Source organism: Pseudoliparis swirei, chromosome 5, assembly GCF_029220125.1.
Source record: "Pseudoliparis swirei isolate HS2019 ecotype Mariana Trench chromosome 5, NWPU_hadal_v1, whole genome shotgun sequence".
NCBI classification, from domain to species: domain Eukaryota; kingdom Metazoa; phylum Chordata; class Actinopteri; order Perciformes; family Liparidae; genus Pseudoliparis; species Pseudoliparis swirei.
In genome coordinates, this window is record NC_079392.1 from 27,508,848 (window position 1) to 27,532,940 (window position 24,093).

General features: G+C 52.6%; 2 protein-coding genes across 2 annotated transcripts in view; both read left to right on the top strand.

The window, feature by feature from the left end:
* The first annotated feature begins 270 nt into the window (after positions 1-270).
* Positions 271-17,270, top strand: tubgcp5 (tubulin, gamma complex associated protein 5). The gene is made up of 23 exons (XM_056413876.1): positions 271-750; positions 1,399-1,452; positions 1,635-1,743; positions 1,827-1,923; positions 2,010-2,089; positions 2,358-2,502; positions 2,633-2,750; positions 2,854-2,943; positions 3,572-3,665; positions 4,102-4,372; positions 5,561-5,763; positions 5,841-5,956; positions 6,313-6,578; positions 8,084-8,303; positions 14,127-14,315; positions 14,385-14,567; positions 14,674-14,758; positions 15,456-15,576; positions 15,676-15,815; positions 16,139-16,264; positions 16,366-16,454; positions 16,638-16,738; positions 16,810-17,270. Exons 1-23 carry the CDS (start codon positions 617-619, stop codon positions 16,854-16,856), a joined length of 3,078 nt encoding a protein of 1,025 aa, XP_056269851.1. The 5' UTR covers positions 271-616; the 3' UTR covers positions 16,857-17,270.
* A 975-nt stretch (positions 17,271-18,245) lies between these two features.
* The window catches only part of cyfip1 (cytoplasmic FMR1 interacting protein 1), a 34,425-nt gene continuing 28,577 nt past the window's right edge, over positions 18,246-24,093 (top strand). The window contains exon 1 of the mRNA XM_056413959.1: positions 18,246-18,448. The gene's annotated coding sequence lies outside the window, so the exon portion shown is untranslated. The remainder of the gene's footprint in view (positions 18,449-24,093) is intronic.

Sequence of the window (24,093 nt, forward strand, 5' to 3'; positions counted from 1 at the left end):
CACGCAGCGCTACCGGCTATAAAAGCGGTTTAAAACGTGACGTTTTTACAATTTATTGCACTTTTTTTAAACTTCTTTCTTTATAAAAACGGTCACACGCGTAAATTGAGCGCTGTTAGGCCGGAACCCTCAAAGAGCCTTGAGAGGAAGAGGACACGACGGCTCCTATCTGCCGTAACCCCGCGCAAAGCATGATGGGAGCTTCACCACTTCGAAATCAGCGTTCTCCTTTGAATAATGAATTATTGGCGGGATAATTTGTGGATAAATGTAGACATTAAACTGCCCCAAGTCCGCTTTGAACACGACATTTCACAAGTAAATACAAATATATATTTAAAAAATTCAACGGTTCTTTCATGTCGCGCATGCGCATTCGCACTTCATTTTCTGTTGTGGGAGGCAAACGCTCGTGCCACAACAATACAGCTCATCTAACATGTTATCGTCCATGCTAGCGCTGTAGCACGAGAAAGTCATCACCAGCCAGACAGGTAGACAGACACGCAGGCAGACATACAGACAGACAGACAGACAGGTAGACAGCCAGGCAGCCAGGTAGACAGACAGAATGCGCCACTAGCTGCAGTATAACGCGCGCGCGTTCACCGTCAACATGGCGCACTGGACCACCTTCGACAAGGAGACGGAGAGAGAGACCAAGAGGCTGGTCCGGGTCATCGGGGGCGTCCAGGACGAGGACGACCAGAACTTCCAGCTGGCGCACAAGTTCGCCTTGTCGAACTTCAGGTGACGAACTGGGAGCTAACACTGGGAGCTACACTCTAACACTGGGAGCTACACTCTAATACTGGGAGCTACACTGGGAGCTATACTCTAACACTGGGAGCTACACTGGGAGCTATACTCTAACACTGGGAGCTACACTGGGAGCTATGGAGTTAATACTGGAGTTATACTGGGAGCTACACTCTAACACTGGGAGCTACACTGGGAGCTATACTCTAACACTGGGAGCTACACTGGGAGCTATGGAGTTAATACTGGAGTTATACTGGGAGCTACACTCTAATACTGGGAGCTACACTGGGAGCTACACTCTAATACTGGGAGCTACACTGGGAGCTACACTCTAATACTGGGAGCTACACTGGGAGCTATACTCTAACACTGGGAGCTACACTGGGAGCTATACTCTAACACTGGGAGCTACACTGGGAGCTATGGAGTTAATACTGGAGTTATACTGGGAGCTACACTCTAACACTGGGAGCTACACTGGGAGCTACACTGGGAGCTATACTATAATACTGGGAGCTACACTATAACACTGGGAGCTACACTGGGAGCTATGGAGTTAATACTGGAGTTATACTGGGAGCTCTACTGGGGGGCTGCTCCAGCTGGCGGCTCAGTGTAGTGACTCTCCTCCTCCAGGTTCCATCGCTATCTGGACGTCAACAGCCACACCGTGCAGCGCAGGGTCGAGGGGTGAGTGTCTGACTGTTGATGCACGACTCTATTGTGCTTTCATCACAAAAATAATACATAAAATGCTAATATTAATCACTTATTATTAATCACAGTCTGGGCTAAGTCATCGGCTAACGGAGGTCACGTTGAGTTAAGTCGTGATGCGTTCAAGCCCCACACTTGTTCTCTGTGTGTTCCAGAATCCACGAGAAGCTCATGGTCCACTCGGACGTGAGGAAAGCCGAGAGCTGGACGGGGCTGACGGAGGAGTTCCTGAACTCACCGCTGCCCAACACAGAGGGAACCAAGGTCTGCAGGAGCCCCGCAGCCGACCCAGAGGGGGGGCTCTGAGATCCTGAACCACGTCCAGACCTGTTGTGTGTGTGTTGCAGAGCGACGCCCACTACGGCGTCCTGTCCCTGCTGCTCTTCCTGTCCACGACGCCCCTGAACACCGAGTTCACCGAGAGGCCCCGGCTGAAGGAGGCTGGTGAGGCGCCCGCTTCTTTTATTTATCTTTAAAGACACTTACATGTCCGTGTTAATGATATTAATAATTATATTTATTATCTGCAGAAGAAGAGGACAGCTTCGACTGGGCCACTTACCTGAGGGAGGGGGAGGACGCAGACGCTGGGCCGGACCCAGAGACCCCTGTGAGTAGAACACGCCGGACCCCTCAGGGAGTACTGGTTGATATTAATGTGACAATTATATTAAAATTATGTTAATATGATATAATATAAATATTATATCATATTAATATTACATTAATATAATATTAATAGTTACATTATATTCATATAATATTAATATGACAATAATATTTGAATGACAATAATATTATATTAATATGACAAATATATTATATTAATATACGATAGCAAACATGGAGATAACGTTTAATAACTTTTTAATTCTCAGGACTGGTCGGAGGAGGAGAGCGAGGACGATGACAGCCAGCAGCCAATCAGCAGAGAGGACTCTGGGATCCAGCTGGACCGAACGCCCCTGGAGGACCAGGACAACAACAACAACAACAATAAGGAGGCGCCGGTCACCTGGACAGGTGAGCAGAGGGACCGCAAGGCCACACTCATGAGTGACAGAGGAGAAGCTAACTGTGTGTGTGTGTGTGTGCCTGTGTGTGTGTGTGTGCCTGTGTGTGTGTGTGTGTGTGCCTGTGTGTGTGTGTGCAGTGGGGGAGCCTGACTCCCGGCTGTGGCTGGAGCACCATGTGGTGACTCCCTACTGGGTGCCTCACGCTCCTCGCTTCCCTCACAGCCTTCACCTCCACTCCAACCTGCTCAACGTGTGGTACGTACCTGGAGGGACAAGACATCAACATATGTATTTATATATAAATATTATATATATATATAACATGATATCTAAAGTAACGGCAGCCTCCTCCCCTCAGGGACCAGCACCTGTACAACACAGACCCGTTGTACCTGCCGGAGGAAAAGGCCTTCGTCACGGAGACTCAAGTCATACGGGAGACGCTGTGGTGAGAGGAGCTCAGGAGGAGGGCAGGAGGTCAGGAGGTCAGGAGGAGGTCAGGATGTCATGCGGAGGTCATGAGGAGGTCAGGAGGCAGCCATGAGGTCAGGAGTTCATGAGGAGGTCAGGAGCTCATGAGGAGGTCAGGAGGAGGTCAGGAGGGCAGGAGGTCAGGAGGAGGTCATGAGGAGGTCAGGAGTTCATGAGGAGGTCAGGATGTCATGCGGAGGTCATGAGGAGGTCAGGAGGCAGCCATGAGGTCAGGAGTTCATGAGGAGGTCAGGAGCTCATGAGGAGGTCAGGAGCTCATGAGGAGGTCATGAGGAGGTCAGGAGGCAGCCATGAGGTCAGGAGTTCATGAGGAGGTCAGGAGCTCATGAGGAGGTCAGGAGCTCAGGAGGAGGTCAGGAGGGGAGGAGGTCAGGATGTCATGCGGAGGTCATGAGGAGGTCAGGAGGCAGCCATGAGGTCAGAAGGAGGTCAGGAGCTCATGAGGAGGTCAGGAGGAGGGCAGGAGGTCAGGAGGAGGTCAGGATGTCATGCGGAGGTCATGAGGTCAGGAGGAGGTCAGGAGGATCTGTGAGGACACCTGGGGGACGATGTTGTTGATGTTTGTTGTTATTGTCGTGTTGCAGGCTTCTCTCCGGCGTGAAGAAGCATTTCATCTTCCAGCATCAGGACGGCAAAGTGACGGTCAGGAGCAACGTGGTGGTGACTCACCTGACACCTGTAGGTCACATGACGCTCCTCATCCTATGAGAGACCTGCAGCAGGAACACAGTGTCACTCTCTCGCTCTCTCTGTCTCTCTCTCTCGCTCTCTCTTCTCTCTGTCTGTCTCTCTCTCTCTCTCTCTCGCTCTCTCTGTCTCTCTCTCTCGCTCTCTCTTCTCTCTGTCTGTCTCTCTCTGTCTCTCTGTCTCTCTCTGTCTCTGTCTCTCTCTCTCTCTTCTCTCTGTCTGTCTCTCTCTCTCTCTCGCTCTCTCTGTCTCTCTCTCTCGCTCTCTCTTCTCTCTGTCTGTCTCTCTCGCTCTCTCGCTCTCTCTGTCTCTCTGTCTCTCTCTCTCTCTCTCTCTCTCTCTGTCTCTGTCTCTCTGTCTGTCTCTCTCTCTCTCTCTGTTTCAATGTCTCTGTCTCTCCCTCTCTCTCTCTCCCCCCCCCCATCAGAGCTGCCTGCGCTCCGTCCTGGACCACGTGGCGGTGTTCGGCCAGGCCGTGTTCCGGCTGCAGCGGTTCATCGACGAGGTGACGGGTCACGGCTCGGAGCCCAGCCCGCCCGGCTCCTCCCACGGCTCCTCGCATGGCTCCTCCCACAGCGCCAAGAGGGGCTCGGAGCCGCCCTTCAGGACCTACCAGGCCTTTGTGTGGGCCCTCAACAAGTACTTCACCGGCTTCAAGCAGGAGCTGACCACCATCGAGAGGGAGATCATCTGCAAAGGTCCAGAACTCTCTCACCTCTGGTCCTCTGGTCCTCTGGTCCTCTAGTCCTCTGGTCCTCTGGTCCTCTGGTCCTCTGGTCCTCTAGTCCTGGTCCTCTGGTCCTCTGGTCCTCTAGTCCTCTGGTCCTCTGGTCCTCTAGTCCTCTGGTCCTCTGGTCCTCTGGTCCTCTGGTCCTCTGGTCCTCTGGTCCTCTGGTCCTCTAGTCCTCTGGTCCTCTGGTCCTCTGGTCCTCTGGTCCTCTGGTCCTCTAGTCCTCTGGTCCTCTAGTCCTCTGGTCCTCTGGTCCTCTGGTCCTCTAGTCCTCTGGTCCTCTGGTCCTCTGGTCCTCTAGTCCTCTGGTCCTCTGGTCCTCTGGTCCTCTGGTCCTCTAGTCCTCTGGTCCTCTGGTCCTCTGGTCCTCTAGTCCTCTGGTCCTCTGGTCCTCTGGTCCTCTGGTCCTCTAGTCCTCTGGTCCTCTGGTCCTCTGGTCCTCTGGTCCTCTAGTCCTCTGGTCCTCTGGTCCTCTAGTCCTCTGGTCCTCTGGTCCTCTGGTCCTCTGGTCCTCTGGTCCTCTGGTCCTCTAGTCCTCTGGTCTTCTGGTCCTCTGGTCCTCTGGTCCTCTGGTCTTCTGGTCCTCTAGTCCTCTGGTCCTCTGGTCCTCTGGTCTTCTGGTCTTCTGGTCCTCTGGTCTTCTAGTCCTCTGGTCCTCTGGTCTTCTGGTCCTCTGGTCCTCTGGTCCTCTGGTCTTCTGGTCTTCTGGTCCTCTGGTCTTCTGGTCCTCTAGTCATCTGGTCCTCTGGTCCTCTGGTCCTCTGGTCTTCTAGTCCTCTGGTCCTCTGGTCTTCTGGTCCTCTAGTCCTCTGGTCCTCTGGTCTTCTGGTCCTCTGGTCCTCTGGTCCTCTGGTCCTCTGTTCCTCTAGTCCTCTGGTCCTCTGGTCTTCTGGTCTTCTGGTCCTCTGGTCCTCTAGTCCTCTGGTCCTCTGGTCTTCTGGTCCTCTGGTCCTCTGGTCCTCTGGTCCTCTGGTCTTCTGGTCCTCTAGTCCTCTGGTCCTCTGGTCTTCTGGTCCTCTGGTCCTCTAGTCCTCTGGTCCTCTGGTCTTCTAGTCCTCTGGTCCTCTGGTCCTCTGGTCCTCTGTTCCTCTAGTCCTCTGGTCCTCTAGTCCTGGTTCCAGGTATTTGATGCTTGTGTTTCTCCGGTCCCCCTCAGATGAGACCGTGACCCTGATGGCGGTCCTGGAGCGACTCAACCCCCACCTGGCTCAGATCAAGGTTCTGCACAAGGTGTTCAGCACCGGGGTGGCCGAGGTGCCCCCCGAGACCCCCAACGTGGTCCGGGCCTCCCACCTGCTCAACACGCTGTACAAGGCCATCATCGAGTACGACGGCGCCGGCGAGGCGTCGGAGCAGGCGGTGCGTTTGAGATCCGCTGGAGGAGCAGCGAGGCCGTAAGACTCTGACGGCCGGTTCTCCTGCTGGTTCTCCTGCAGGTGGCCCTGTTGTTCTCCCTGTGGACCGAGACCGTCAGGCCCTACCTGGAGATCGTGGACGAGTGGATCGTTCACGGACACCTGTTCGATCCCGCCAGAGAGTTCATCATCCAGAGGTGAATACAGAAAACACGCCAGGAGTCAGAGAGCCAGAGCCAGAACCAGAGAGCCAGAACCAGAGAGCCAGAACCAGAGAGCCAGAACCAGAGAGCCAGAACCAGAGAGCCAGAACCAGAGAGTCAGAGAACCAGAGTCAGATAATCAGAACTAGAGAGTCAGAGAATCAGAACCAGAGAGTCAGAGAACCAGATAGTCAGAACCAGAGAGTCAGAACCAGAGAGTCAGATAACTACAGAACCAGAGAGTCAGAGAACTACAGAACCAGAGAGACAGAACCAGAGAGTCAGATAACTACAGAACCAGAGAGTCAGAACCAGAGAGTCAGAACCGGCCTCTGACTCCGCCCCCTCAGGAACAAGGACGTGCCGGTGAACCACAGGGACTTCTGGTACGCCACCTACACCCTGTACAGCGTGTCGGAGGCGCTGGACGGCGAGGACCGGCTGAGCGAGGCGGCGAGCGGCGGCTCTGCGGGCGAGCCGGGCGGCGCCGGCCGCCGGCAGCTCACCATGGTGTCCTTCCTCAAGCCGGTGCTCAAGCAGATCATCATGGCCGGCAAGTCCATGCAGCTGCTCAAGAACCTGCACCCCAAGGAGCAGCAGGAGAGGTCGACCAGAGGTCAGGCGCTCGCCTCACTGCACGCCACTGCACACGCCACTGCACATGTTACACGCCACTGTACATGTTACACGCCACTGTACATGTTACACGCCACTGTACATGTTGCACGCCACTGCACACGCCACTGCACACGCCACTGCACATGTTACACGCCACTGTACATGTTGCACGCCACTGCACACGCCACACGCCACTGCACACGCCACTGCACACGCCACTGCACACGCCACTGCACACGTCACACGCCACTGCACACGTCACACGCCACTGTACACGTTACACGCCACTGTACATGTCACACGCCACTGCACACGCCACTGTACACGTCACACGCCACTGCACACGTCACACGCCACTGCACACGCCACTGCACACGTCACACGCCACTGCACACGTTACACGTCACTGCACACGTCACACGCCACTGCACACGCCACTGCACACGTCACACGCCACTGCACACGTTACACGTCACTGCACACGTCACACGCCACTGTACACGTCACACGCCACTGTACACGTTACACGCCACTGCACACGTCACTGCACACGGCACACGCCACTGTACACGTTACACGCCACTGCACACGTTACACGCCACTGCACACGTTACACGTCACTGCACACGTCACACGCCACTGCACACGTTACACGCCACTGCACACGTTACACGTCACTGCACACGTCACACGCCACTGTACATGTTACTATACACGTCACACGCCACTACATGTTACTATACACGTCACACGCCACTGCACACGTTACACGCCACTGCACACGTTACACGTCACTGCACACGTCACACGCCACTGTACATGTTACTATACATGTTACACGCCACTACACACGTCACACGCCACTGCACACGTTACACGTCACTGCACACGTTACACGTCACTGCACACGTCACACGCCACTGCACATGTTACTATACACGTTACACGCCACTGGTTCTCTGTCTCTCTGGTTCTCTGTCTCTCTGGTTCTCTGTCTCTCTGGTTCTCTGGTTTTCTGTCTCTCTGGTTCTCTGGTTCTCTGGTTCTCTGTCTCTCTGGTTCTCTGTCTCTCTGGTTCTCTGACTCTCTGGTTCTCTGTATCTCTGTCTCTCTGTCTCTCTGGTTCTCTGGTTCTCTGTCTCTCTGGTTCTCTGGTTCTCTGTCTCTCTGGTTCTCTGTCTCTCTGGTTCTCTGGTTTTCTGTCTCTCTGGTTCTCTGGTTTTCTGTCTCTCTGGTTCTCTGTCTCTCTGGTTCTCTGACTCTCTGGTTCTCTGTATCTCTGTCTCTCTGGTTCTCTGGTTCTCTGTCTCTCTGGTTCTCTGTCTCTCTGGTTCTCTGTCTCTCTGTCTCTCTGACTCTCTGGTTCTCTGTCTCTCTGGTTCTCTGGTTCTCTGGTTCTCTGTCTCTCTGGTTCTCTGTCTCTCTGGTTCTCTGTCTCTCTGGTTCTCTGTCTCTCTGGTTCTCTGGTTCTCTGTCTCTGCTGACCATGGCGTTGCGTTGCAGACGCAGAGAGGAAGAGTCTGTACACTCGCTTCCTGGAGTCGGTGCAGTCTCGTCTGTGCAGCCGGGCCCAGTCCCCCGAGGCCCCCGGGGCCCCCGAGGCCCCGGGGGCCCCCGAGCAGCAGGCCACCAGGAGGAGCCTGGTCAAGATGCAGTCCATCATCTCTCAGCACCTGGAGGTCCAGGAGGTCCACGACCCGCTGCTGGCCATCAACTTCGCCAGGTAACCGCTCAGGCTCTCCTCCTCCTCCTCCTCTCAGGCTCTCCTCCTCCTCCTCTCAGGCTCTCCTCCTCCTCTCAGGCTCTCCTCCACCTCCTCTCAGGCTCTCCTCCTCCTCCTCTCAGGCTCTCCTCCTCCTCTCAGGCTCTCCTCCTCCTCCTCTCAGGCTCTCCTCCACCTCCTCTCAGGCTCTCCTCCTCCTCCTCTCAGGCTCTCCTCCACCTCCTCTCAGGCTCTTCTCCTCCTCTCAGGCTCTCCTCCACCTCCTCTCAGGCTCTTCTCCACCTCCTCTCAGGCTCTCCTCCACCTCCTCTCAGGCTCTCCTCCTCCTCTCAGGCTCTCCTCCTCTCAGGCTCTCCTCCTCCTCTCAGGCTCTCCTCCTCCTCCTCTCAGGCTCTCCTCCTCCTCTCAGGCTCTCCTCCACCTCCTCTCAGGCTCTTCTCCTCCTCCTCTCAGGCTCTCCTCCTCCTCTCAGGCTCTCCTCCACCTCCTCTCAGGCTCTTCTCCTCCTCTCAGGCTCTCCTCCACCTCCTCTCAGGCTCTCCTCCACCTCCTCTCAGGCTCTTCTCCTCCTCCTCTCAGGCTCTCCTCCACCTCCTCTCAGGCTCTTCTCCTCCTCCTCTCAGGCTCTCCTCCACCTCCTCTCAGGCTCTCCTCCACCTCCTCTCAGGCTCTCCTCCTCCTCCTCTCAGGCTCTCCTCCTCCTCTCAGGCTCTCCTCCTCCTCTCAGGCTCTTCTCCTCCTCCTCTCAGGCTCTCCTCCACCTCCTCTCAGGCTCTTCTCCTCCTCCTCTCAGGCTCTCCTCCTCCTCCTCTCAGGCTCTCCTCCTCCTCCTCCTCCTCTCAGGCTCTCCTCCTCCTCTCAGGCTCTCCTCCTCCTCCTCTCAGGCTCTCCTCCTCCTCTCAGGCTCTCCTCCTCCTCCTCTCAGGCTCTCCTCCACCTCCTCTCAGGCTCTTCTCCTCCTCCTCTCAGGCTCTCCTCCTCCTCCTCTCAGGCTCTTCTCCTCCTCCTCTCAGGCTCTTCTCCTCCTCCTCTCAGGCTCTCCTCCTCCTCCTCTCAGGCTCTCCTCCTCCTCCTCTCAGGCTCTTCTCCTCCTCCTCTCAGGCTCTCCTCCTCCTCCTCTCAGGCTCTCCTCCTCTCCAGGCTCCTCCTCCTCTCCTCCTCTCAGGCTCTTCTCCTCCTCCTCTCAGGCTCTCCTCCTCCTCCTCTCAGGCTCTCCTCCTCCTCCTCTCAGGCTCTTCTCCTCCTCCTCTCAGGCTCTTCTCCTCCTCCTCTCAGGCTCTCCTCCTCCTCCTCTCAGGCTCTTCTCCTCCTCCTCTCAGGCTCTTCTCCTCCTCCTCTCAGGCTCTCCTCCACCTCCTCTCAGGCTCTCCTCCTCCTCTCAGGCTCTCCTCCTCCTCTCAGGCTCTCCTCCTCCTCTCAGGCTCCTCCTCCTCTCAGGCTCTCCTCCTCCTCTCAGGCTCTCCTCCTCCTCTCAGGCTCTCCTCCTCCTCCTCTCAGGCTCTCCTCCTCCTCCTCTCAGGCTCTCCTCCTCCTCCTCTCAGGCTCTCCTCCTCCTCTCAGGCTCTTCTCCTCCTCCTCTCAGGCTCTCCTCCTCCTCCTCTCAGGCTCTCCTCCTCCTCCTCTCAGGCTCTCCTCCTCCTCCTCTCAGGCTCTTCTCCTCCTCCTCTCAGGCTCTCCTCCTCCTCCTCTCAGGCTCTCCTCCTCCTCCTCTCAGGCTCTTCTCCTCCTCCTCTCAGGCTCTCTCCTCCTCCTCCTCTCAGGCTCTCCTCCTCCTCCTCTCAGGCTCTTCTCCTCCTCCTCCTCCTCTCAGGCTCTCCTCCTCCTCCTCTCAGGCTCTCCTCCACCTCCTCTCAGGCTCTCCTCCTCCTCCTCTCAGGCTCTCCTCCACCTCCTCTCAGGCTCTCTCTCCTCCTCCTCTCAGGCTCTCCTCCTCCTCCTCTCAGGCTCTCCTCCTCCTCCTCTCAGGCTCTCCTCCTCCTCCTCTCAGGCTCTTCCTCCTCCTCCTCTCAGGCTCTCCTCCTCCTCCTCTCAGGCTCTCTCCTCCTCCTCTCAGGCTCTCCTCCTCCTCCTCTCAGGCTCTCCTCCTCCTCCTCTCAGGCTCTCCTCCTCCTCCTCTCAGGCTCTCCTCCTCCTCCTCTCAGGCTCTCCTCCTCCTCCTCTCAGGCTCTTCTCCTCCTCCTCTCAGGCTCTCCTCCTCCTCCTCTCAGGCTCTTCTCCTCCTCCTCTCAGGCTCTCCTCCTCCTCCTCTCAGGCTCTCCTCCTCCTCCTCCTCTCAGGCTCTCCTCCACCTCCTCTCAGGCTCTCCTCCTCCTCTCAGGCTCTCCTCCTCCTCCTCTCAGGCTCTCCTCCTCCTCCTCTCAGGCTCTCCTCCTCCTCCTCTCAGGCTCTCCTCCTCCTCCTCTCAGGCTCTCCTCCTCCTCCTCTCAGGCTCTCCTCCTCCTCTCAGGCTCTCCTCCTCCTCTCAGGCTCTCCTCCTCCTCCTCTCAGGCTCTCCTCCTCCTCCTCCTCTCAGGCTCTCCTCCACCTCCTCTCAGGCTCTCCTCCTCCTCTCAGGCTCTCCTCCTCCTCCTCCTCTCAGGCTCTCCTCCTCCTCCTCTCAGGCTCTCCTCCTCCTCTCAGGCTCTCCTCCTCCTCTCAGGCTCTCCTCCTCCTCTCAGGCTCTCCTCCTCCTCCTCTCAGGCTCTTCTCCTCCTCCTCTCAGGCTCTCCTCCTCCTCTCAGGCTCTCCTCCTCCTCCTCTCAGGCTCTCCTCCTCCTCCTCCTCTCAGGCTCTCCTCCTCCTCCTCTCAGGCTCTCCTCCTCCTCTCAGGCTCTCCTCCTCCTCCTCTCAGGCTCTCCTCCTCCTCCTCCTCCTCCTCTCAGGCTCTCCTCCTCCTCTCAGGCTCTTCTCCTCTCAGGCTCTCCTCCTCCTCTCAGGCTCTCCTCCTCCTCTCAGGCTCTCCTCCTCCTCTCAGGCTCTCCTCCTCCTCCTCTCAGGCTCTCCTCCTCCTCCTCTCAGGCTCTCCTCCTCCTCTCAGGCTCTTCTCCTCCTCCTCTCAGGCTCTCCTCCTCCTCTCAGGCTCTCCTCCTCCTCTCAGGCTCTTCTCCTCCTCCTCTCAGGCTCTCCTCCACCTCCTCTCAGGCTCTTCTCCTCCTCCTCTCAGGCTCTCCTCCTCCTCCTCTCAGGCTCTCCTCCTCCTCTCAGGCTCTCCTCCTCCTCTCAGGCTCTCCTCCTCCTCCTCTCAGGCTCTCCTCCTCCTCCTCTCAGGCTCTTCTCCTCCTCCTCTCAGGCTCTCCTCCACCTCCTCTCAGGCTCTCCTCCTCCTCTCAGGCTCTTCTCCTCCTCCTCTCAGGCTCTCCTCCTCCTCTCAGGCTCTTCTCCTCCTCCTCTCAGGCTCTCCTCCTCCTCTCAGGCTCTCCTCCTCCTCTCAGGCTCTTCTCCTCCTCCTCTCAGGCTCTCCTCCTCCTCTCAGGCTCTCCTCCTCCTCTCAGGCTCTCCTCCTCCTCCTCTCAGGCTCTCCTCCTCCTCTCAGGCTCTCCTCCTCCTCTCAGGCTCTTCTCCTCCTCCTCTCAGGCTCTTCTCCTCCTCCTCTCAGGCTCTCCTCCTCCTCCTCTCCTCCTCCTCCTCTCTCCTCCTCCTCTCAGGCTCTCCTCCTCCTCTCAGGCTCTCCTCCTCCTCTCAGGCCTCCTCCTCTCTCACTCCTCCACCTCTCAGGCTCTCCTCCTCCTCCTCCTCTCAGGCTCTCCTCCTCCTCTCAGGCTCTCCTCCTCCTCCTCTCAGGCTCTCCTCCTCCTCTCAGGCTCTCCTCCTCCTCTCAGGCTCTCCTCCTCCTCTCAGGCTCTCCTCCTCCTCTCAGGCTCTTCTCCTCCTCCTCTCAGGCTCTCCTCCTCCTCTCAGGCTCTCCTCCTCCTCTCAGGCTCTCCTCCTCCTCTCAGGCTCTCCTCCTCCTCTCAGGCTCCTCCTCCTCCTCTCAGGCTCTCCTCCTCCTCCTCTCAGGCTCTTCTCCTCCTCCTCTCAGGCTCTCCTCCTCCTCCTCTCAGGCTCTCCTCCTCCTCCTCCTCCTCCTCTCAGGCTCTCCTCCACCTCCTCTCAGGCTCTCCTCCTCCTCTCAGGCTCTCCTCCTTCTCCTCTCAGGCTCTCCTCCTCCACCTCTCAGGCTCTCCTCCTCCACCTCCTCTCAGGCTCTTGTCCTCCTCCTCTCAGGCTCTCCTCCTCAGGCTCTCCTCCTCTCTCTCCTCCTCCTCTCAGGCTCTCCTCCTCCTCCTCTCAGGCTCTCCTCCTCCTCTCAGGCTCTCCTCCTCCTCCTCCTCTCCTTCTCCTCCCAGGCTCTCCTCCTCCTCTCAGGCTCTTCTCCTCCTCCTCTCAAGCTCCCCTCCTCCTCTCAGGCTCTCCTCCTCCTCCTCAGGCTCTCCTCCACCTCCTCTCAGGCTCTCCTCCTCCTCCTCTCAGGCTCTCCTCCTCCTCTCAGGCTCTTCTCCTCCTCCTCTCAGGCTCTCCTCCTCCTCTCAGGCTCTCCTCCTCCTCCTCTCAGGCTCTCCTCCTCCTCCTCTCAGGCTCTCCTCCTCCTCTCAGGCTCTCCTCCTCCTCCTCTCAGGCTCTCCTCCTCCTCTCAGGCTCTCTCCTCCTCCTCTCAGGCTCTCCTCCTCCTCCTCTCAGGCTCTTCTCCTCCTCTCAGGCTCTCCTCCTCCTCCTCTCAGGCTCTCCTCCTCCTCCTCCTCCTCCTCTCAGGCTCTCCTCCTCCTCTCAGGCTCTTCTCCTCCTCCTCTCAGGCTCTCCTCCTCCTCCTCTCAGGCTCTCCTCCTCCTCCTCCTCTCAGGCTCTCCTCCTCCTCTCAGGCTCTCCTCCTCCTCTCAGGCTCTCCTCCTCCTCTCAGGCTCCTCCTCCTCCTCCTCTCAGGCTCTCCTCCTCCTCTCCTCCTCTCAGGCTCCTCCTCCTCTCAGGCTCTCCTCCTCCTCTCAGGCTCTCCACCTCTCTCTCAGGCTCCTCCTCCTCCTCTCAGGCTCTCCTCCACCTCCTCTCAGGCTCTCCTCCTCCTCCTCTCAGGCTCTCCTCCTCCTCTCAGGCTCTCCTCCTCCTCCTCTCAGGCTCTCCTCCTCCTCCCCGGCTCCTCCTCCTCCTCCTCCTCTCAGGCTCTTCTCCTCCTCCTCTCAGGCTCTTCTCCTCTCAGGCTCCTCCTCCTCTCAGGCTCTCCTCCTCCTCCTCTCACGCTCTCCTCCTCCTCCTCCTCTCCGGCTCTCCTCCTCCACCTCTCAGGCTCTCCTCCACCTCCTCTCAGGCTCTCCTCCTCCTCTCAGGCTCTCCTCCTCCACCTCCTCTCAGGCTCTCCTCCACCTCCTCTCAGGCTCTCCTCCTCCACCTCCTCTCAGGCTCTCCTCCTCCTCCTCTCAGGCTCTCCTCCACCTCCTCTCAGGCTCTCCTCCACCTCCTCTCAGGCTCTCCTCCTCCTCCTCTCAGGCTCTCCTCCTCCACCTCTCAGGCTCTCCTCCTCCTCCTCTCAGGCTCTCCTCCTCCACCTCTCAGGCTCTCCTCCACCTCCTCTCAGGCTCTCCTCCACCTCCTCTCAGGCTCTCCTCCTCCTCCTCTCAGGCTCTCCTCCTCCTCCTCTCAGGCTCTCCTCCTCCTCCTCTCAGGCTCTCCTCCTCCTCCTCTCAGGCTCTCCTCCTCCTCTCAGGCTCTCCTCCTCCTCTCAGGCTCTCCTCCTCCTCCTCTCAGGCTCTCCTCCTCCTCTCAGGCTCTCCTCCTCCTCCTCTCAGGCTCTCCTCCTCCTCCTCTCAGGCTCTCCTCCTCCTCTCAGGCTCTCCTCCTCCTCCTCCTCTCAGGCTCTCCTCCTCCTCCTCCCCTCAGGCTGTACCTGGAGCAGGAGGACTTCCTGCAGGTGTTCTCTGGCGGCGCTCTGGCCGTGGACCGCTCCTCTCAGTCCGTGACGGTCCAGACCTTCGAGCTCACGCTGCGCTGCTGCCTCTACCCGCACATCGAGCGGCGCTACGTCGAGTGCTGCGGGAACCTCATGAGGACTCTGAAGAAGGACTACAGGTGAGTGAGGTCCGGCCCGTTCTGTGTGACGGCGTGCAGGTGATCTGAGAAGCTCCGCCTCCCCCTCAGGCTGCTGGGCTACCTGCAGGCGATGAGGAACTACTTCCTGCTGGAGGCCGGAGACACCATGTACGACTTCTACACGGCCATCTTTGACAAGGCGCAGGAGAAGGAGAGCTGGCAGCAGCTGTCCTTCCTCAACGGGCAGCTGCAGGAGGCAGTGGGACAGCGCCACCCCGAGGACAGCAGCCGGTACTGCACCGCCAGGGCCCCGCCCACAAGGATGTAGCTTTAGATTACTGAAATGCAGTATATATAGATATATATTATTATATTTTAACGCTGCTGATATTTGAAGGTTGTCCATCTCCTTGGAGGCCATCGATCCGTCCAGGAAGAAACATCCAGTGAACAACCTGGAGGTCCTGACCCTGGGATACAAGGTCTGGTGACTGATGAGGGTTTATTTTTGTTTATTAGGGTGCATTATTGTTTATTAGGGTGCAATATTGTTTATTAGGGTTTGTTATTGTTTATTATGGTTTATTATTGTTTATTAGAGTTTATTCTGGATTATTATGGTTTATTAGAGTTTATTATTGTTTATTATGGTTTATTAGGGTTTGTTATTGTTTATTAGGGTTTATTATTGTTTATTAGGGTTCATTATGGTTTATTAGGGTTTGTTATTGTTTATTATGGTTTATTGTTTATTAGAGATTATTATTGTTTATTATTGTTTACTCAAATTGGTCACTCGTGTTTGTTTTTAGGTTTTTTAGTTTTCTTTTTTTAATATCGATTCAAAAATCTAAATTTACACAAAATCCATAAACAATAATAAAACTAATTCTTTGTAGGTTAAAATAATAATAAAAAGGAAAAATAATTCTCGTTCAACTTAGTTCAGTTGTTTCGAAAAAGAAAAAACACAAAGCGAAGCATAAGTTAATAAATAAGATAATAAATAAGTTAATAAATTAGTTAATAAATAAGTTAATAAATAGTGAATGAAGGATCCGGTCCTGGTGTGACTGCTGGGTTGAGGGATGTATTATTAGTTGTATATTGTAGTTCATTGAGCGATGACGCCCGAGGTGTGTACCCTGTGTGTTTACCTGTTAAGCCCCGCCCCCTCAGGTGCCCTGGCCCGTGGACATCGTGATCAGCTCCGAGTGCCAGAAGATCTACAACCAGGTGTTCCTGCTGCTGCTGCAGATCAAATGGGCCAAATACAGCCTGGACACGCTGCGCTTCAGTGGTACGGCTCCATGCAGCCGCAGAGGCCACGACGTGTATATATGTGTGTATAAATACATATAGAAATATATATATTTAACGCCGTCGCGTCTCCGCCCAGATTTCACCGACGTCGGCGAGCCGCCGGCCGACGGCCTGAAGCCCAAAGAGCCGATCAAGCAGCAGATCCACCGGATGTGTTTACTGCGCGTCAAGCTGATGCACTTCGTCAACAGCCTGCACAACTACATCATGACCCGGGTGGGTGTGATAGATAGATATCTATTCATCATTATTTATATATCCATGTTTTGCTCCTACAACATTTACCGGCATCTAAACAGATATATATATATTTATATATATCATTATTTATTCACTATATATTTATTATTATAATTTATATTGTTATTTATTATTATTGTATTATTTATTTATATATATAAATAATACATCAATTATATATTAATGTTGCATTGGTGGTGCATTCAAGGACTGCAGGACAGTGCAGTTATTAGATTAAAACCTCTTGTGCGGTTCCTTTTTTTAAAGTTTAAATTGGATGATTTTGTCTTTTTCTGCAGATCCTGCACAGTACAGGTCTGGAGTTCCAGCACCAGGTCCAGGAGGCCAAGGACCTGGACCAGCTGATCAAGATCCACTACAGATACCTGGCAACCATCCACGACCGCTGCCTCCTGAGAGAGAAGGTAACACCCAGGAGGTCTGAAGACCCCTCCGTGGTACACTAAAGCCGGTGGGTTGACCTTCAGGGGTCGATGACATCACTCCTCTCCTCGCGCCTCCTCAGGTCAGTTTCGTGAAGGAGGCCATAATGAAGGTCCTCAATCTGGTCCTCATCTTCTCGGACCGCTGGCGGGCCGGCTTCGGAGCCTGGAGGTAAGTTCCACGTTCATAGGAACTGGAGAGAAGTGAAGGCCGTCGTGGATCTCTCTGAAGACCTGGACTCAGCGGTCATCCGTCTTGTTGTTCTGCGACCTCAGACGGCCAGGGGCATGCTGGGTAGTGGAGTAGCTGCCAATACATCAATCTATATATATTTATGTATTTTATCTCTTTCAGGATCGAGTCCATCGACAAAATGGAGTCTGACTTTAAGAACTGTCACATGTTCCTGGTGACCATCCTGAACAAGGCGGTGTGCCGCGGCTCCTTCCCTCACCGTGAGTACAGCCTGTGAGCTCGTCACTGCCGATTGGCCCCGAGTGAACAGGAAGTCCTCCTCTGTCTGCAGTGGAGTCTCTGGCTCTGTCTCTGATGGCCGGCTTGGAGCAGTGCTGAGGGCCGCGGCTCGCCGGCCCGAGCGCCGCCGCACGCCATCGCTCTGCAGCCGCATGACGCCGTCACTCTGCAGCCAATCGCTGCCGCTCTGCAGCCGCACGACGCAGCTCTGCAGCCGTCGCCCTGCAGCCAATCGCTGCCGCTCTGCAGCCGCACGCCGTGGCGTGGGAGGTGGTTTGTCTCTTCGCGGCTGGATGCCCAACGAGCTGCTTGGGAACAGATATTTAAAATTTACAAAGTGACTTTTTTTGTATAAAGGATTTTTGAATGAACTGCTGGTTGTTAATACTGTAAATATGAAGCACAATAAATATCGCACAATGATTGTTGTTGTCATGGAACATTGCTTTACAATAAAGAGTTATTCTATTAATATTGTGTAAAACTAAATAAATGGAGTCGTCTGCACGAGAAGGAACGGTCATTTATGGTTTTATTTTCTCTTGTTTGTCCTGTAGATATAGTATATGTAGTTCTCCTGGTGTCCACTAGGGGCACCAATGCTTTATTACGGAGATAAATTATAATATATATAATATTTTTTTATCCATACTACAATATATTAAAAACAAATGTAATAAATTCAAGAGATTTATAACTTATATTTAACTTTTGTAGAAGAACATGCTGTGTGTAGGAGAGGTCACTCTGGCACTAATCACCCTCCATACACCAGAACATAAAACTTCTAAATACCGATCTAACCAATTCATGAATGTATTGATATGTATTTTTTTAATTATCATACTACAATATTAAAAACAAACCCTGACCTGTACTACATGTAGGAGGACATAATCCTACTTGTATTTAGTTTTGGGGACGGTGGTTTGGCACCAATCCTACTCCATACTCCAACATATTACTTCTAAATATCTATAAAGCCATTCATGAATGTATTTATTTGTCTTTTTTTAATCATACTACAATATAAAAAATTTAAAAATCTATAATATCCTCGTGATACGCTACCATTTTAAAATCAAGGAATAATTATTACATTTTACGCCACTAATCACCTTCCAAACAAAGGAATAAAATGTCTAAATATCTGTCTAATCCTTCATGAATGTACTTATGTTTAATTGTTAATTATTACTACAATAATAAAATCAAGTAATAAATGAATTACATTTTCCTGCATTAATCACCTTCCATACTTTTATTTAAACTTCTATCAAACCATTCATGAATGTATTTATGTTTATTTGTTCATTATTACTACAATAGTAAAATGGAGTCATAACTTTTACATTGTCCGGCACTAATCACCCTTCATACTTTCGGGCGGGTCCTTCTCTTACTGTACATTCCTATGACTCTACCCTCCTCCCTCCTCGCTCCTCGTTCCTCCCTCCTCTCTAACCGCCGCGCAGAGTTTCCTGCAGAGTTTCCCGGTTGAGGGACAGGAACCCCCCCCCCGTGATAACAACACCCGAGCGAGGAGACGAGGAGGAGAGAAGGAGAGAAGGAGAGAGAAAGCAGAACGAAAACTTCGAGGCTCGCCTTCCTCAGTCCTCGTCCTCTCCGGAGCAACATGGCGCTCTCGGCTCAGGACGCCTGAAGTTCCCCTCCAGAGCAACGAAGTCCCGGTGAGTAACTTCCGGTCGAAGCTTAAAGTTCAGGATCAAAGCTCCAGATCCTCCGGAGGATCCGAGCGGCGCGAGCGACTCAGCAGGCCGCGAGCAGCGGCTGGTCTCCGGCCACGACGCACGGCAGAGCACCCTCCCACCCCGAGTACTACCCCGAGGTACGGGTACTACCCCGAGTACTACACCAAGGTACTAGTACTGCCCAGAGGTACTAGTACTGCCCCGAGGTACAGGTACTACCCCGAGGTACTAGGACTGCCCAGAGGTACTAGTACTGCCCGAGGTACGGGTACTGCCCCGAGGTACTAGGACTGCCCAGAGGTACTAGTACTACCCCGAGGTACGGGTACTGCCCCGAGGTACTAGTACTACCCCGAGGTACTAGTACGACCCCGAGTACTGCCCTGAGGTACTAGTACTGCCCCGAGGTACAGGTACTACCCCGAGTACTGCCCTGAGGTACTAGTACTGCCCCGAGGTACTAGTACGACCCTGAGGTACTACCCTGAGGTACAAGTAATAGCCTTTGTACTACCTTGAGTTACTAGTGTGATGTACTACTTCTAGCTTTAATACTAATACTACCCTGAGGTTCAAGTACTACTACTGAAGTACAAGTACTACCTAGTACATGTTGAGCCTCCAGTTTGGCTATTTTGGCGTCGCCATCTTGTTTTATTGCGAACAGGAAGTGACCTCACAGAGTGACGTGAGGCGTCTACCTGTCAATCACCTGGTAGCCCCGCCCCCAAGGATGGAGGTCTATAGAGATGACTCCACATGCTGTTGTTGACGTTTCAGGTAAAAGCTGTTTACCTGCTGGATGACCTTTGAGTTAACGGATGACGGCGCCTCATCTCTTTATTTGGTAAAGAAAGATTTAGAACAATAAAAACACTTAACATTATTATTATCTTAAACGGTCAATAACAACAACAACAAGTCAACATTCCTCCTGAGGAGTTGTGATTGGCTTCCGTTGTCTTTGTTTCACGTGTAGATCACTACTGCTGACCTGGGTTAGGTAGGAGGACACAAGGGAAGGAGAGCGGATGGATGAGGTGATGAAAGTTAAACCACATCTGAGCTGCTGACTCTTCTTCTGTGGTTTAATCTCAACGTCAAGGATGCTGCAAAAGCACAGACAAAAAAACAGTGATCTACTGTATGTGTGTATATATATATGTCTATGTATTTATATTTATATGACAGCGGTGAAGCCACTGAAACTGAAAAGTGGTTTTAGTGTTTTTACTTTTTGGATCTCTGAGCTTTTGGTTGCAATGTTGGGCAATACTTTAATCCTTAAAGGGCCAGTACCGATGTTCTGAAGTGTGTTTCTATGAGCTTCCTTAAAGGGCCAGTACCGATGTTCTGAAGTGTGTTTCTATGAGCTTCCTTAAAGGGCCAGTACCGATGTTCTGAAGTGTTTCTATGAGCTTCCTTAAAGGGCCAGTACCGATGTTCTGGAGTGTTTCTATGAGCTTCCTTAAAGGGCCAGTGCTGATGTTCTATGAGCTTCCTTAAGGGGACAGTACCATGTTTCTATGAGCTTCCTTAAAGGGACAGTACCCATGTTTCTATGAGTTTTACAAACCGCGGCATGACATCCTGAGTAGATCTCACACCTCGGGTTAGGCTAACCTCGGTGGAGAGAAGGGGGCGTGATGCAACCTGTGGACCAATCACATGGCGGCTTTCACTTCTTCTGCTGTATTAAGCAGAGATTGTTTAATCTGCTTTAAAGGGATCTGATCAGAACTCAAGGAACAAGAGATCTAATATAACCGCTAGATCTCTGATGATAGTTATTGATCTGATGATCCATATCCACAGATACTGATCCACGTTGTTTGATCAGCTGGTCGACAAGGATCCACAATATTGATTTATTTCACCTAGGGCTGCAACAACGAATCGATAAAATCGATAAAAATCGATTATTAAAATAGTTGGCAACGAATTTCATTATCGATTCGTTGTGTCGCGCGATTATTACGGCGCTCAATAAGTCACGGAGTATAAACAAAGTTGATTTGAGCGCAGAGCGGCGCAGGAGAAACCAGAGTGGAGGGAGAGACGGAACGCTGCGTTGTGAGAGCCAATCAGCGCTGAGCTGCTCCTCTGTTGATGAATCTAATTGGCTGCTGCTGCTCACGTGGCGCTGGATGCGGAAGTCATTCACGGAGCTAAGTGCGCCTCCGGGTGACGTCATGACCCCAGACACCAGGGCGCTACATGTCACGACGTGTGTGGCATTTCCACAAGAGTAACGTAGAAAACGTGGTTATTTATTCCGTGGCGGATAGCGGAAAAATATTTTTCCATGGAGAAAGGCAACGGAGATCAGCCACGACTCGCTGTGAGCGCTGTGCGCGCAGACAGCGTTTAACGGAGCGGAGCAGCGTGCGCTCTGATCGCTCTTTTAATGAAGTATCGATACTAAAAATATGCTAAATCACATCGTGTTTAACGTACGGTACTTTGTTAGCATCGCTACACCGTGCAGCGTGACAGCAGCAGATGTAGCGGACTAACATTCAAGCTAACCTAACTTCCCAAACGCTGTGGACATCTGAACGCTGATTGGCCGAGACGCGACACGTCCCATCAAAGATGTTTTATTGTGAAGAAGAGCACCACTTCACATTTTTTCCGCGTCTCACTGCAATCTCAACGGCAGCGGGCCAGGTGAACACAATAATACATCGGAACGAGTCTCTGGTATTGTTCAGGGGGCCACATGGGGACCACTGCTCAGGAGAGGAGAGCTGTCAGTCTGTTTGTGACGGTTCATCACCATGGTGACCAGTGAACAGGTTCATCACCATGGTGACCAGTGAACAGGTTCATCACCATGCTGACCAGTGAACAGGTTCATCACCATGGTGACCAGTGAACAGGTTCATCACCATGGTGACCAGTGAACAGGTTCATCACATGGTGACCAGTGGACAGGTTCATCACCATGGTGACCAGTGAACAGGTTCATCACCATGGTGACCAGTGAACAGGTTCATCACCATGGTGACCAGTGGACAGGTTCATCACCATGGTGACCAGTGAACAGGTTCATCACCATGGTGACCAGTGAACAGGTTCATCACCATGGTGACCAGTGAACAGGTTCATCACCATGGTGACCAGTGAACAGGTTCATCACCATGCTGACCAGTGAACAGGTTCATCACATGCTGACCAGTGAACAGGTTCATCACCATGGTGACCAGTGAACAGGTTCATCACCATGGTGACCAGTGAACAGGTTCATCACCATGGTGACCAGTGAACAGGTTCATCACCATGGTGACCAGTGAACAGGTTCATCACCATGCTGACCAGTGAACAGGTTCATCACCATGCTGACCAGTGAACAGGTTCATCACCATGGTGACCAGTGAACAGGTTCATCACCATGCTGACCAGTGAACAGGTTCATCACCATGGTGACCAGTGAACAGGTTCATCACATGCTGACCAGTGAACAGGTTCATCACCATGGTGACCAGTGAACAGGTTCATCACCATGGTGACCAGTGAACAGGTTCATCACATGCTGACCAGTGAACAGGTTCATCACCATGGTGACCAGTGAACAGGTTCATCACATGCTGACCAGTGAACAGGTTCATCACCATGCTGACCAGTGAACAGGTTCATCACATGGTGACCAGTGAACAGGTTCATCACCATGGTGACCAGTGAACAGGTTCATCACATGGTGACCAGTGAACAGGTTCATCACCATGGTGACCAGTGAACAGGTTCATCACCATGGTGACCAGTGAACAGGTTCATCACCATGGTGACCAGTGAACAGGTTCATCACCATGGTGACCAGTGAACAGGTTCATCACCATGGTGACCAGTGAACAGGTTCATCACCATGGTGACCAGTGAACAGGTTCATCACCATGGTGACCAGTGAACAGGTTCATCACCATGGTGACCAGTGAACAGGTTCATCACCATGGTGACCAGTGAACAGGTTCATCACCATGGTGACCAGTGAACAGGTTCATCACCATGCTGACCAGTGAACAGGTTCATCACCATGGTGACCAGTGAACAGGTTCATCACCATGGTGACCAGTGAACAGGTTCATCACCATGGTGACCAGTGGATCTCCAGGACCTTTCCATGACTTTAAACCAAATTTCCATGATTAAGCATTTTGTGAAAACTCTGTCTATACGTGACAAAGTGAGAAGATGTCGTATTTAAACTAACAATGAAAATTCCAAAGCATACCGTATATATACCGTGTAAATTAAAATTTGAATAAAACAAATTTGCATTAGTTTTCCAAATATTTTGGGATTTTATTTTATTTCAATTACTTTTCTAGGCCTGCTAATAGCCATTTAAAAAATCCATGACTTTTCCAGGTTTTCCATGACCGTACGGACCCTGTTTTGAATAAAGGGTTGAAAATTAAAGTTTTTTAAATTTTTTTAATCGATTAATCGATAGAATAATCAACCGATTAATCGATTATCAAAATAATCGTTAGTTGCAGCCCTAATTTCACCGCCCTAAAATCATCCATCAAAAATACAAAATGTTACATTCTAGTTTATCACCAACACTTCATTTTACTAGGTTACATGAACGCCTCATGGTGCGTTGTGAGAGTCACTTCATGAGCTGAAGGAGCTAAACGGAGCTAACGGAGCTAACGGAGCGAGTCCTGGTGAGAGCCTGTGTTTGCCCTCTGACTGCCTGATGGTGTGTTCACACCGGACGCGTCGAAATTTCGACGCGCGTCGAGATTACATCATACCTGCAAACTTGTCACCTTTCGGTGAAATTCACCGTTTTGAACTGAAAATAGGTCATCCACGTGAATCGTGGAGATCCGAAGAGTTTTTGTTTTGGGGGGGGGGGGGTCACCTGGCCCGCTGCCGTTGAGATTGCAGTGAGACGCAGAGAAAAGTGTGAAGTGGTGCTCTTCACAATAAAACATCTTTGATGGGACGTGTCGAGTCTCGGCCAATCAGCGTTCAGATGTCCACAGCGTTTGGGGGTTCAGGTTAGCTTGAATGTTAGCCCGCTACATCTACTGCTGTCACGCTGCACGGTGCAGCGATGCTAACAAAGTACCCGTACGTTAAACACGATGTGATTTAGCATATCTTTAGTATCGATCCTTCATGAAGAGAGCGATCAGAGCGCACGCGCTGCTCCGTGTCGAGCTGTCTGCGCACACTGCGCTGCGCAGCTCACAGCCAGAGAAGAGGCGGAGCTTAGAGACTTCGGCTTAAAAAATACAAAGATGCCAGAAGGTAAATGTTTCAGTCTGTAAAGTTGTGTAACTCTCCAGCTGCTCATCCTGATGAACTGTGGATCATCTGGTCAGAGACTAACGGCCTCATAGTGTATAATCAATGCTATGATGGAACCATGTAGTTTCATTCATATCTGGCTGTATTAATACTAATATTACTGTCATTTGTTAAGTGTTGAAAAAGTTGGTAAAAAGTGAACCATACAGATGTTTTATTTATTACTATTATAGATAAATATACCAGTCTCGTAATTATGGTACCATATTGTTTTTATGGTATTGAATTCTGGTATTGGGTATCATGATATTTATGGCAGGTATGTAATATGTATAGAAGTTATAATATGAGTATCGTGA

Excerpts from the sequence above, each read along its gene's own strand:
- tubgcp5 (XM_056413876.1), top strand. The coding sequence starts at position 617 with ATGGCGCACTGGACCACCTTCGACAAGGAGACGGAGAGAGAGACCAAG. Across the intron at positions 5,764-5,840 it reads GCGAGGCGTCGGAGCAGGCG|GTGGCCCTGTTGTTCTCCCT; the intron begins GTGCGTTTGAGA and ends GTTCTCCTGCAG. Across the intron at positions 15,816-16,138 it reads ACAACTACATCATGACCCGG|ATCCTGCACAGTACAGGTCT; the intron begins GTGGGTGTGATA and ends CTTTTTCTGCAG.